Source organism: Ostrea edulis, chromosome 6, assembly GCF_947568905.1.
Source record: "Ostrea edulis chromosome 6, xbOstEdul1.1, whole genome shotgun sequence".
Lineage (NCBI taxonomy): Eukaryota > Metazoa > Mollusca > Bivalvia > Ostreida > Ostreidae > Ostrea > Ostrea edulis.
In genome coordinates, this window is record NC_079169.1 from 36,361,362 (window position 1) to 36,375,251 (window position 13,890).

The following is a 13,890-nucleotide window of genomic DNA, read 5'->3' on the forward strand; positions in this document are numbered from 1 at the left end:
AATATCTGGTAAACTAATAATACTGAAAAAGTTTATATTTTCCATAGATAATCAAATATTTATGATTAAAAAAATGTTGTCAAGGGCAATAACTCCTATGCTGGAATTTCCTCTACTGCATTTCTATTATACATTGGTTTTCCTAATATCCACAATTAATCTATACACATTTATGAATTAGCAGTTTTTTTTAAAACTGTTGATATTTAAATTTTGTCATTTCAACAAGTTTTTATCTATTTTTATTATTTTGCACGCTAACACTTCTGTCAATGCCAAAATTACTTGTAAGATTCTTGTAAAACGCTTAAACAATTATTCATCTTAGCTTAATCGATTTATGATGCAGAATTTTAAGATAAAATTGTTTTACCATTAGTTAACAAATTCCACAAAATTTAATCTTATTTAAATTACAGCATACTTTCCCGAAGTTTTGGTGATATCTTTATCATTCTAATTCTTGAATTCCGATCCGTTGTCCGTTCCTTATTTTAGAAATACCCGCCTATCATATACTTTCGAGTGTGAGCTTGTTTCAGGTTTAGATGAAATAGATACATGTTTTAGAGGAATTATCATTTTTATGCACATTTCAATATTTCAAATGCACTCAAACAATGTTGTTTTCATATATTTGCCGTACATTGACTCACAGGATTTAAACTGTATACAAACTTGCAGAATTTTGTTTTACTTATTTAGCGGGTCAATTATAATTTTCGAGAGGCCCTATAGTTTTATCAACCCCACATGCAGGGGTTCTCAATCACACACCCCTTTTTGTGCGAAAAAGGTACAAACTGGAGTCGTAATCCCCCTTCGAAAATTTTCTGAATTCGTCACTGTTAAAAATTATCATATAACAAAGGATAAAATCTACGTCCATTAATCTAGTGTTCCGTCTGATCCAAGACAAATGGGTAATTGTTATAAAGACAGTATTCAAATCTTATTCATTCATTAATGAAGCTAATTGAGGGTTTACATATATATATATGATATATATATATGTATATATGTATATATATATATATGTATATATATATATATATATATATATATATATATATATATATATATGACTCCAAAGTGCGATGATCACGCCAAATTCCGATTTAACAATGTACTTTGCCGTTCTCACAATCCTCAAAAGGGTAAATCTTGCCGTTGCTGTCGTCCAAGTCAATCTTAATCACCCATTCGTTCGTCCAACACATCCCGAAGAAGTTGGTGTCAGCACTGCAGCAGAAAAAAATCTTCGTTGGGGCAAACTATATATATATGTAAAACTTATACGGTACCATTATATATATATATATATATATATATATATATATATATATCCAAATTGTCTTTTTTTTAAATCACAGTTTCCGGTATAAGATATTAAAACAAAAGCGCTTGGGTTAAAAATTTAACTTTGTGTATTGTTTATCTTATTTCTTTTAATATATATGTAGCGTGCAACCCCAGGAATATATATATATATAAACAGTAAGAAGCGGATGGGCACCCTCAGTTAACTTTCTGAGGTACTAATATTTTATTTCAATATACATGTATACATATAATGATTGGTACAAGAAAAACTTGACTATTTGTCTTGAATTAAGTATGTACCGGATTTCTGATGAAGCTGGTTCTATATCTCTGAGCTCGGCTCATACAGCTCGGCTCTCGTCTCTCTTTCCGACTCTGGCTCTTCGTGGCTCCGGCTCTTACAGCTCGGCTCTCGTCACTCTTTCCGACTCTGGCTCTTCGTGGCTCCGGCTCTTACAGCTCGGCTCTCGTCACTCTTTCCGATTCTGGCTCTTCGTGGCTCCGGCTCTTACAGCTCGGCTCTTTCTAGCTCCGGCTCTTTCTGGCTCCGGCTCTTTCAGTGCGGTATTACAATTATCTAAATTCATACAAAGCCAGGAAAGACTTGTGTAGTCACGTCTAAGGCTTTGTATAATGTTAAAAACAATTGCAATGTATAAAATAAAATTACCTTTCTAATTCCACGTCTCTCTGTGCCGTCACTGCATCAACTGCTTATCGCCCGAAATCTCCCGGTTATATTCTACTTACAAAAAACGCCATCTAACGGGGAAACTATAACATTTAGAATACCCAAAGGCGGAGTAGGAATTTCCGAATTGTCACATATATATGAAATAGGTAATGCGGACTTTAAAATAAAACTAAATAGTTAACATCGAAATTAAATATGAAATAAAAATTAAAGCAAAGGATTGAGTCATCTAAGGGCAAACGTCTTTAGGATCAAAACGTCCTGCTACCGGAAGACACCCTTCGTTTACCCGTATCGTGTTTATACAAGTACTGCTAAACTAACGTTACTGCTATTCAATATTGATAGCGTGTAAAGTTTTGTACTACTGGCTGACTTGGTGTACGCATGCTGATGTTGGAAGTGTTTCAACACTGATTATCAGACTCTGTGGATAAATGTGCGAGTTTTACAAGTGATTCACGGTTTGTATAGGTACAGTGTATCTAAATACATCGGTCATGGCTATTTATAGATTATGTATTTGTCGTATGAAATTAAGGAGGGTTCTTTACATCAAGAAAATGACTCGCTTTTAAAACATGGATGAAAATATAAGTATCATCAATATTTCTATATTCATTTCAAAAATCATCGCCTAGCACCAGTAGCGGAGTAGCTCAGTAGGTTAGCAATATTGATGGATTTGTCAAAGGCGTTTGACTGTATTCCTCATGATCTATTTTTATTGAAACTTAAGGCATATGGATTAGCTGACAATACTGTAAATCTTATAAAGAGCTTATCTCAGTAATAGAAAACAATTTGTTAAGGTGAATTATCTGTGCAGTGGATTTTTAGGTTTGTACCAAGGTGTACTCAAGGGGTCCGTCCTTGGACCGATAATTTTTAACATCTTTTTGAATGATATTTGTTATTTTGTATCGGACGATAACTCTCTGTCACGTGCTAGTCTCTTATGTTAAAACAAATTGGAATTAAATAGCGTTTATAATACAATCGTTTTCAGATATATGACTAACGGTGGGTGTGATCGGTCGACAGGGGATGCTTATTCCTCCTAGGCACCTGAACCCACCTCTTCTGTGTCCAGGGGTTTGTGTTTGTCCAACTCTCTATTTTGTATTGCTTACAGGAGTTGTGAGATTGATCACTGTTTGTTATCTTCACCTTTCATGAAGGCAACGCGGTGGCTAGAGCGTTCGCCCTGCATGCGGAAGGCCGGGGTTCGAATCCTTGCCGCGACAGACCTAAGTCGTTAAAACAGGTAGTGACAATTCCATCGCCAAACGCTCGGCATCAGGTATGAATGTCATGGGTCCTCGGAGATTACCTTAAAAACGGATGTCCCGAATTACAGTAGGTGTGGCACGCTAAAGAACCCTCACTGCTCAATGGCCGTAAGCACCGAGCATAGGCCTAAATTTGAAGCTCTTCATCGGTCTTGGTGACGTCTCCATATGAGTGAAAAATTATCGAGAGAGACGTCAAACAAGATACAATCAATCAATCATATTAGGCTAACTGTATTTGAAAGAAAACTAACTCTGCAAATTGACTTTTAGAATTAATGGTACAGAGATTGTGTGAAATTACTGGGTGTTACAATAGATTATCAACTTCAATTTAAGAACAAACATATATCCAATATTTGTAAGAAAGTATCACGTCAACTAAATGCCCTTAAGAGAATCGGAACTCATTTAGGTAGACTAGGAAGACTTACAGTGTGCCACACTTTTATTATGTCTAATTTTAATTACTGCCTAATGGCCTGGCATTTTTGTGGTGAAACAGAGACAAAGAAAATTGAAAAGATACAGGAGCGTGCTTTACGTAAATATAATGTCAGTATATACGAATCCTTATTATTGCAGTCAAAGATGCCAAGCCTGAAGTTACGGAGATTGAGGACTATGTCCTTAGTTTAGTTTCAAATCATTAATAAAGAAAGACCGGTTTATCTTCAAACTCTTACTCTTTCAGATATAAAAAAAAAATTAACAGAAATACCACAGGTAAGAACAACTAGTTATGGCCTGAATTGTTTTCGTTTTAGTGCAGTCAAGTCATGGAACTCCCTTCCTGCTTCTTTTAAACAAACTTCTTTTAATCCATTCAAATCACAAATCAACAGTTAGGAAGGAGATTCCTGCAAATGCAGTGTATGTTGTTAGTTACAAATGACATTGTAGTTTGCTCAGATTCTTTATTATTAATTTCTTCTTGGTGCTTGATTTTTATTTAATTATTTTTATTTATAGCTTTCAATTACATATATTACTATTTATTCTTAATGCTTTCAAGGTTATTATCTGGCCTATGATTAGCATGCTATTTTAACTTTTATGTTTAAATTTGCAGCTAATTTAATATAGATATCAGTATTTAGATTAGAAATAAATTGCTAAAAGTTCTCACCTATCTAGGATTGGAGTGTTACGGTCTCTGTTGGTTAAAAAATGACTTCTTAGTTTAAAAATGATCAAACACAAGATGCTTAACTTGTTGACAACCTCCGTGGTGATCTATGGAAGGTCGGGGTTCGAATCCCGGCCGCGAAAGACCCAAAGTCATGATAGTTCCATTGCCAATCGCTCGGCATTAGGTGTGAATGTCACGGATCATCGGAGATGACCTTAAAAACGGATATCTCGTGTCACAGTGGGTGTGGCACGCTAAAGAATCCTCATAAACGTCGAGCATAGACCTAAATTTGAAGCCCTTTACCGGTATCGGTTACGTCTCCACATGAGTGAAAAGGTCTCAAGAGGGACGTTAAACAAGATACAATAAATCAATCATAAGATAATTAATTATCATTTTTTCAAAAATATGTGATGATGTGGGTTAAAAAGTTATAAACAACAACACCTATGGTAGGGTTCAAAATACGAGTTTTATATTTTTCAGCTCTATGTGTGACACATTCCAGAAGGATGTTGGTTATATGCTGATATTAATAGACAAGATGTACTTCTGTATTTTTGGATGATCAATTCAAATATGGACAATAGTAAAAACTAATGAAATTGGAGAGTTCTATATACATTCTATAAATATTTACATGGTGCAATTACTGACCGTTATGGTGTCATTTTAGAGATATTTACATACTATTAGATATCCATTTGATCAAATGACAAAGTTTTTTCTCCAGGAGAACCCGTACCCAGATTTTTAAGACAGAAATGACAAAGTTTTTTCTACAGGAAAACTCATACCCATATGATAGAAAATTAACATACAGTAACATCGTACTGATATTGGAAAGTGCCTGGCACATCGCATTGAACACCACATCGTACTGATATTGGAAAGTGCCTGGCACGTCGCGCACGCTATTGGTGTCAATTTTGGTAACGTCAAAATGACGTAAAAGATGTAACCTCAGAACATCGATTAAGTTAAAATAAATTTTAATGAAAGATTAAAAATTGATATGTCAGTGGTTTGACAGTTGAGGCCAACGCAGCACAAAACAAATTACATATTTTTCCTGAGAAATTAAATCTAGGTTAGGACTACACTAAACTTGCGACTTAATCAGAATTAGTCTATCTTTATAACTTTTCTGTTTTAAACCAACAGGAATATATCATCACAATATTTTAAAAGAAAAGTTCATATAATAAACTCTTCAAAAGGTTTTCGCCCATCTTATGGTTTTTAGTACTTAATTTACCATGCAATAATTGTAAATTAATCTGAATTAATTACAATCAAAAGGAATAGTTAGAATGATGTAATTTGGTACATATATATGCGCGATTAACAACTAGCACGTCACCCGCCGTTACACCGAGATATTACTTTCATATACAATTTTTGTTAATAATAGGAAAATGAAAGGGGGAGTTTCGCACTGGCAAAGGAACAAATCGTCTGAAGGCAAAACGTCTTTAGGAGCGAAACGTCCCGTTACCGGAGGACCACCTCCCTTGACGGGTATCGTGTTTACACAAGTACTGTGACGCTAATGCTACTGCTGTTCAATCTTGATAGCTTGCAAAGTGTTGTGCTACTGGCTGACTTGGTGTATGCATGCTGATGTTCGAAGTGTTTCTACACTGATCATCAATGTGTGATTTTTAAAAGATATTCACGGTTTGTATAGCTATCTAAATACATCTGTCATGGCTATTTATAGATGTGTATATCTGACTCTACATCGTCAAAATGGCTGACTTGTTTTTAAAACATGGATGAAAATATAAATATCATCAATATTTGTCTGTTCATTTTTAAAAAATCATCGCGTAGCTGAATACCTCAGCGGTACAAAGATGTACCCCAGCTAGGGGTCCATCCTTTGGCCGATAATTTTTAACATCATTTTGAATGATATCTTTTATTTTGTATCGTGACTTATACAATTATGTGGACGATAACACTCGGTCATATGCTAGTTCATAAGTTTCAGATATAAACATTTTTTTTAATCAAATAGGCCAAATGATGGCAGTTTTTGCTCCACCCCAATGCCTTAAGGGTGCAGAAGTCCTAAAATTTACAATTTACATTCGAACAACTTGTCCCGAAGATGCTCAATGCCAAATCTCAAAAGAATTGGAAGGGTAATTACTTTTAATCACTGATTATTTTGGCCCTACCCTGATGCCAAAACCTCTACCTTGGGGTAATGAAATTCACAATTTAGTAAAGGGTTATCTGCTCTTTCTAAATGTTTATGTATATTCAATTTAGTATCAATATGATTAAAAGGATGTTATTTAAATACAAACACTATATTGTATACATGCTATATATATATATATATATATATATATATATATATATATATATTATTTAGTATTTATATAGCGCATTATATAATTTAAAAAATTACTTTAAGCGCTTTACATTAAAACAACAATAAACTACAATTAAAAATTGAACATATCTAAAACAGTGTAAAAAAAAAAAATTCGTTTCATTAAAAGTATATGAATTCTAGCACTGGCTTACACAAAATCGTAATTAAACACAGAAAATACATACAAAAAGGTTTCATAAAAAAGAATATTAATACTGTCACTAGAAATGGCTTACATAAAATCATGATAAGCAAGTCTGAAGAAGTAAGTTTTTAAATTTTTCTTGAAAAGTTCGAAAGAATTTTCGTTGCGGATGTAACTTGGAAGGTTATTCCAGAGTGTGGCGGTTGCTTTGTCAAACCTTCTGTCGCCATATGTTTTGGTCTTAAATATATATATATATATATATTGTATATCAATAAATAGGAGTTTGGCCCCCAGCCCTAGAGTTAAAATGTCTACTCCGAGGATCATAAATACTGAATAGGGTTTCCTGCTCTTCATGACTATGTGCGTTTAGTTTTTCTAACAGATGCATGGTTCCAGAGACGATTTTTGAAAATTGGTTATTGTTTGTTTCGCCGTTAAGGCAGGAGTGTAACTAAGAGTCCCGAGTTTTACGATTTAGATATCACCCTTGTTCCACAAATGTTTCATAAATAATTTGAAAACATTTGGAATGGTGGTTATCAAGAAGTTAAAAATGTTCAATTGTTAACCCACTAAGGATGGCACACGAGGAACGCTGACCCGCCGTTTCTCCCAGTATCAATGTCCGCTTTAAGTATCAATAATAGATCAATACATGACATAAAGTAAATGTATCTTACAGTCAATACAGAGATGAAGAGGCAGGGAAGACGAACCAGTAGAGCTACACATAAAAACAACACTTCTTTGGTGCAGAATGAACCAATCCGGAAGTCGTATAATTTACGGAAAAGGAAACACGAGACTGAGCAAAATGATCAAGGTGAATAAAACAATTTATGTGATTCAATTTTATGCAATATCTTACCATTCCAATAAAATATATCAAAATTTCGAGTTCGTTTTCTTGTTTTTATGCTCCTTTGAACTGGAATAATACATGTATTAGGCTATAAAATACATGTTAAATAAAGAACTTCTCTCGAAATCATCAGAATCGTTCTTGTCATTTTAAGGTCTTTTCTTGTAATTCTAAAATATTTTCCCGTAATTATTTCAAGTAAACTAATATCTTGAAATTTTGAGATGTTTTCTCACATGGTCAATCTCTTATCTTGTGAAGAGGAGATAATTACTAGTAAAGCATTGTTTTCGTGATACTAATAGGCTATTGTTCTTTGTTCTGTATAATTTTGAAGGTGTTCCAATGATGATTTTGTGACTGGTATGCCTAAAAACATACAACGTTCAAAACTGTCCGATATCATACGGAACAAAATAGTATGCTTCTCTGTGTTTTCCCCATGAAATCACACCAGGGGAGGGAATTCAGCGAGCACATGCAACATCACTATTACAAACGGATTCAAAAGACATGGCCAACAGATCTTTCTTCATATATATAATTATCAATATATGTAAATATATGATTATAGAATATTTGTCCTTGAATCATGTTAAAGTTTCATTATTAAAAAGCAATCAACTACCGGGGTAGTATGTGGTATGATAGAGACTACTAAATCATAGATCGCTTCATGGTGAGTCATGGATTTTTGATATCTATTTTCAGACAAGAGCCTGGTAAATGAGAACACAAAGAGGAGATGCTTAAAAAATGATGACCAAAGAACGAGCACACAACACGCAATGTCAACAAGGGAACATAAAATGCAGCATACCAAAATGGATAAATCCAAAGGCAAACAGCCGCGATTTCACAGTCAAAATAAGAAAACACTTCTCAAGCAGCCCTTTGGAAAAGATATCGCACCGAAAATCCAACCAATGGGAACAAAACGTTTGACTCAATTATCTATGAAGAAAGGTGAGAACAGCAAGAGAAAGACCTCAGATTCGAATACACCACTACTGCGGAAGAAGACCCAAGTCAAAGGAGAACAATCATTAAGAATAAAACTCCCTAAAAGAGATAAAGATAGAAAACAAAGGAGCCTGTGTGGAACCCCTAAATCTGGAAAGAAGAGAATATTACAAGGGACTCCAAAACCAACGTTAACTTCAAAAGCGCCAGAAAAAGAAATGGTATCCAGCATGTTTATCCAAAAACAAAAACCACGAAAACTAAGTAGAGTTCGAGTTGTAAGGAACACTAATCAAACCAATGAGAAACAACTGCATATAAATATTGAACAAAGCACTGAACCTAAACATTGTAGAATTTCCAAACCAAACACGATCAAACGAAAATCAACGAAAGCTGCACGCAAATTGGTGACAAAAATAAATGATCCTTTATTGCTAGGAAGAGAAAGGTCACCTCCAAAATATTTTTCCACGTTGTTTGTCAAGAAAATTGATACCAGGTATTATCCTGAAGCAAGTGGAATGTCAAAGATACATGGAATCAGTGTATCGAACGACAATTTGATATGGGTAAATCATTTGAGAGAATGCCTTCAGCTGCTAAACACTTCAGGCAAAATTCTCCAAAGTATTCACTTAGATCACAGTTCAGTGTTTAACTGTTGCACTCCCTCAGGAGACCTCCTGGAAACACAAGGATATGCTGGAGGTTCAAAACCTGTCATAACAATGATATCTCGAGATGGAAACAGTCGGGTACTCGCTGATCTCTCGTCATATGCTACAAACCTGTGTGGAATTCTCTGTGGAAATGAAGCAATATTTGTGGTTGCATATTCTAGCAAAGCTGAATATGGTGGCTCTCCCAGGAGTTATTTCATTATTAAACTTAGTATGAGTGGAGAAGTTGAGGAAATATACAATACAGAAAAAGGCTGTGATGACATAAATAATATCATTTCACTGAATGGTCAAATAATTGCTCTTCGCACCGATGATTCTACGATGATTCCCTTGAAGGGTAAAATAATTTCATCAGAGAAAATTAACGGAGTATGTATTGAAAGTGTATATTCACCGAGTGCTTCAGTCGACAATCATGGAAATGTTATCCTGGCATCAAACACAGAAGTCTTGATAATTGACCCAAGTCTGGAGTTTATGCATAAAATAGATGCCGGTATTGGATCCATTACTTCGACCGCTGTCGATAAAAACAGTCAATTGTGGCTAGGTACTGAGTCAGGAGGACTGTACTCAGCTCAGTATTTGACATGAAGTCAAGCTTGATAATAGATTTAATATATTGTTACAATGCATTTTGTCAGCAATCAAGAAAACACCTAAAATATATCAAAGATGAAATAAAGTGAAATTATTGAGACTTTTGTTGAAAATCGAAAACATTTGAAATATAAAGGTATTGAAGAATTGATATGGCATCAGCAGTTCTTTTCTGCTGGTATCGCTCATTTCTTCTATACACGCCTGCAAGTACATACTTTATTTTTACAAAAAAATCAAAATGAAATTATGCAAAAGTAGCACATTTGAATTCAGAACAGCTCAATGATATGTAAATCAATTTACATGTGCTTGATAAAGTATTTACATACTCGGAGATTTCTCTGCCTGTCCTGTAGTGCAGCTGCTGCTACGTCTCCTATATGTCCGCCTCTTTGGCCTCTTCCTCCTCCACGTCCACCCCTTGCTCCTCTTCTGCCTGCTGGTCGTCCTCTTCCTCTCCCCCTTACTGCTCCACGCCTAACAGGACTAGAAGTTGAGCTTGTGTCGCTCATTTCCACTCTCCTCTGTTGTCTTGGCCGTAGCCGTCTCTCAGGACTTGGAGTTGCACTTGAACTTATCTACAATATCACAAGTACAAAATAATTTGTTTTCTATACATTGTAAACTTGGGATGATATTTATAAATGATAGATAGTATCATACATGTAACTCTAAATATGCCAGTCATGAATCAACATCTCTATATTATGTGCAGGCATTGGCTACATAACTTTGGTATTTGTTGTAATGATGTAAAAAAAAAAAAAAAAAAAACTGAAGCAAGAAAAAAATTGTTACTACCTTTAAGCAGCTATAGACTATAAGAGTTTACAAACACACACACACACACACACATATATACAAAAATTTACATACGGAGAGGGAATTAACACTTGATCGTGCTTTAATAAACTTTTTTTTTATTTCTCCAAGTAATAAATCATTCAAAAATATAATAAAATACACACAAAAGCATATAAGATATTTACATTTCATAAAAATATCGCATAGCTATAATCGGTCTCTAATTTACAATTCCCCCTTCCATGGCCCCATACCCGGTAACAACATTTATACGAACGTTTATTTCCATCTAAAACATATTTTGCTTGGGGAGTGTCTCAATTCTCGTACCAATAAAGAACATACAAATGGAAAATAGCTTATCTGTCAATTGAATTGGTCATTTTATACATTATTCTTACTGAAAACAACACTGCACACAATTCTTACCTCTTCTTCCATCTTCAATCGTTGTGTTAGTTTTCCCGCGCACATGCGCATAGCGGTCAAAGGAACTCCGGCTTCCTGAATATTCACGAGAACAGCTGCCTATTTGTAATAGTTTCATTTCTGTTTTTTTCATTTAATCTCTAGGATTTAATTAGCAAATTTTGGTGAAGATTTGTATTTTATCTATATAAAGATGTATGTAAATTTAGATTGGTTTAAATTCACACGAAAAAAAATAATTTGGTATCAGCGTGTATGCCTTTAAGCTTTACAAAGGAAAGACACACCAATAAATTGGACAAATTTCAACCAGACTTAACACATGGTATACTTGAGTGAAAAGGGATTCACGATTATTCATATGAAGGGATACCTCTCATTCCAAGGGGGAGATAATCAAGAAAAGCAAAAAATAGGATGGGGTCATTTATAGATCTTCCCAAGAACCACTGGGTCTAAACACGTCTCCTCCTAGACACCTGATCCCACCTCTGGTATATCCAGGGGTCCGTGTTTGTCCAACTCTCCATTTTGTATTGCTTGTATGAGTTAGGAGATTGATCACTATTCGTTATCTTCACCTTTCACAAATGACAAGCGGTTATATTCATAAAAATCGAAGGGAGCGACAATGAAAGTTCTCCTTTTTAGCTCACCTGAGCTGAAAGCTCAAGTGAGCTTTTCTAATAGCTTTTTGTCCGTCGTCTGTCTGTCTGTCCGTCTATCTGTCTGTCTGTTAAACACTTACATTTTCAACTTCTTCTCCAAAACCACTGGGCCAATTTTAACCAATGTTGTCACAAATCATCCTTGGGTGAAGGGGATTCAAAATTGTTCAAATGAGGGCCAACCCCCTTATCCAAGGGGAGATAATAGCAAATCAGTAAAAATACACTGAAATTTTTTAAAAATCTTCTTCTCCAGAACCAGTAAACCAATTTCATTCCAACTTAATGCAAATCATCCTTAGTTAAAGGGAATTCAAAATTGTTCAAATTAGGGGCCAGGTTCTCTTCAAAGGGGAGATAATCTCAAAAGAGTAAAAATAGGATGGGGTCATTTAAAAATCTTCTTCTGATGAACCACTGTACCAGTATAGTTGAAATTTACGTGGAAGTTTGCTGACATAATGCAGATTCAAGTTTGTTCATATCATGGCCCCCAGGGGTCGGATGGCACCACAATAGGGGAAACCATATTTTATATGTATTTATATAGGAAAAATCTTTTAAAATCTTCTTCTCAAGAACCATTGAGCCAGAAGAGTTCAAATTTACATGGAAGCTTCCTGACATAATGTAGATTCAAGTTTGTTCATATCATGGCCCCCGGGGGTCGGGTGGGGCCACACTAGGGGAAACCATATTTTATATGTGTGTATATAGGAAAAATCTTTAAAAATCTTCTTCTCAAGAACCATTAAGCCAGAAGAGTTCAAATTTACATGAAAGCTTTATGACATAGTGCAGATTCAGATTTGTTCATATCATAGCCCCCCCAGGGTCGGGTGGGGCCACATTAATTGAAATAATATTGTATATGTGTGTATATAGGAAAAATCTTTAAAAAATCTTCTTCTCAAGAACCATTGAGCCAGAAGAGTTCAAATTTACATGGAAGCTTTCTGACATAATGCAAATTCAAGTTGTTCATAACATAGCCCCCAGGGATCGGGTGGGGCCACAATAGGGGAAACTATATTTCATATGTGTTTATATAGGAAAAATCTTTTAAAATCTTCTTCTCAAGAACCATTGAGCCAGAAGAGTTCAAATTTACATGGAAGCTTTCTGACATAATGCAGATTCAAGTTTGTTCATATCATGGCCCCTGGGGGTCGGATGGGGCCACACTAGGGGAAACCACATTTTATATGTATTTATATAGGAAAAATCTTCTTCTCAAGAACCATTGAGCCACAAGAGTTCAAATTTACATCGAAGTTTCCTGACATAGTTCAGATTCAAGTTTGAAGCTTTATGACATAGTTCAAATTCAAGTTTGTTGAAATCATGGCCCCCGGGGTGTCAGGTTTTGCCACAATAAAGGAAACCGTATTTCATATGTGTAAATATATGATGAATTTTAAAAAAATCTTCTTCTCAAGAACTACTGTGCCAAAAAAGTTGAAATATACATGGAACCTATATGACATAGTGCAGTTTCAAGTTTGTTCAAATCATGATCTCCAGGGGTCAGGTATGTCCACAATAGGGGAAACCGTTTTTCATATGTGTTAATGGAAGATAATTAATCTTTAAAAATCTTCTTCTCAAAAACCACTGTGCCAGAAAAGTTGAAATTTACATGGAACCTTTATGACATAGCGCAGATTCAATTTTGTTCAAATCATGGCTCCCAGGGGTCGGGGTGGGTCCATAATAGGGGAAACTGTATTAAAGAATTTTAAAATGGATAAGAAAGGAGACGATGACTCATCCATGAAAGAGAATGTAGAAATCAGTCCCAATACACCATCCATCCCATTATCACCAGAACAGAAATCTAAAATGGAACAGAACAAGTTAGCTGCGAGGGCTACACTAGCCACTAAGGCGT

The 13,890-nt window shown here is 35.0% G+C and overlaps 2 protein-coding genes across 5 annotated transcripts; one reads left to right on the top strand and one right to left on the bottom strand.

Moving 5' to 3' along the window:
* Nucleotides 1-2,323: 2,323 nt before the first annotated feature.
* Nucleotides 2,324-10,195, top strand: LOC125683532 (uncharacterized). Of its 4 annotated transcripts, none has more exons than XM_048924793.2 (3): nucleotides 2,324-2,481; nucleotides 7,667-7,807; nucleotides 8,558-10,195. In XM_048924793.2, the coding sequence occupies exons 2-3, from the start codon at nucleotides 7,678-7,680 to the stop codon at nucleotides 10,087-10,089; spliced, it is 1,662 nt and encodes a 553-aa protein (XP_048780750.2). In that variant the 5' UTR covers nucleotides 2,324-2,481; nucleotides 7,667-7,677; the 3' UTR covers nucleotides 10,090-10,195. The 4 variants fall into 4 exon arrangements, with proteins under 4 accessions (XP_048780750.2, XP_048780749.2, XP_048780746.2 ...); XM_048924792.2 differs by having other exon boundaries at nucleotides 2,346-2,491; XM_048924789.2 differs by lacking the exon at nucleotides 2,324-2,481 and adding an exon at nucleotides 5,914-6,124.
* A 94-nt stretch (nucleotides 10,196-10,289) lies between these two features.
* Nucleotides 10,290-11,614, bottom strand: LOC125683534 (uncharacterized). Its single transcript, XM_056139516.1, has 2 exons — nucleotides 11,332-11,614; nucleotides 10,290-10,676 (listed from the first exon to the last, which is right to left on the bottom strand). Exons 1-2 carry the CDS (start codon nucleotides 11,380-11,382, stop codon nucleotides 10,398-10,400), a joined length of 330 nt encoding a protein of 109 aa, XP_055995491.1. The 5' UTR covers nucleotides 11,383-11,614; the 3' UTR covers nucleotides 10,290-10,397.
* Nucleotides 11,615-13,890: the final 2,276 nt, after the last annotated feature.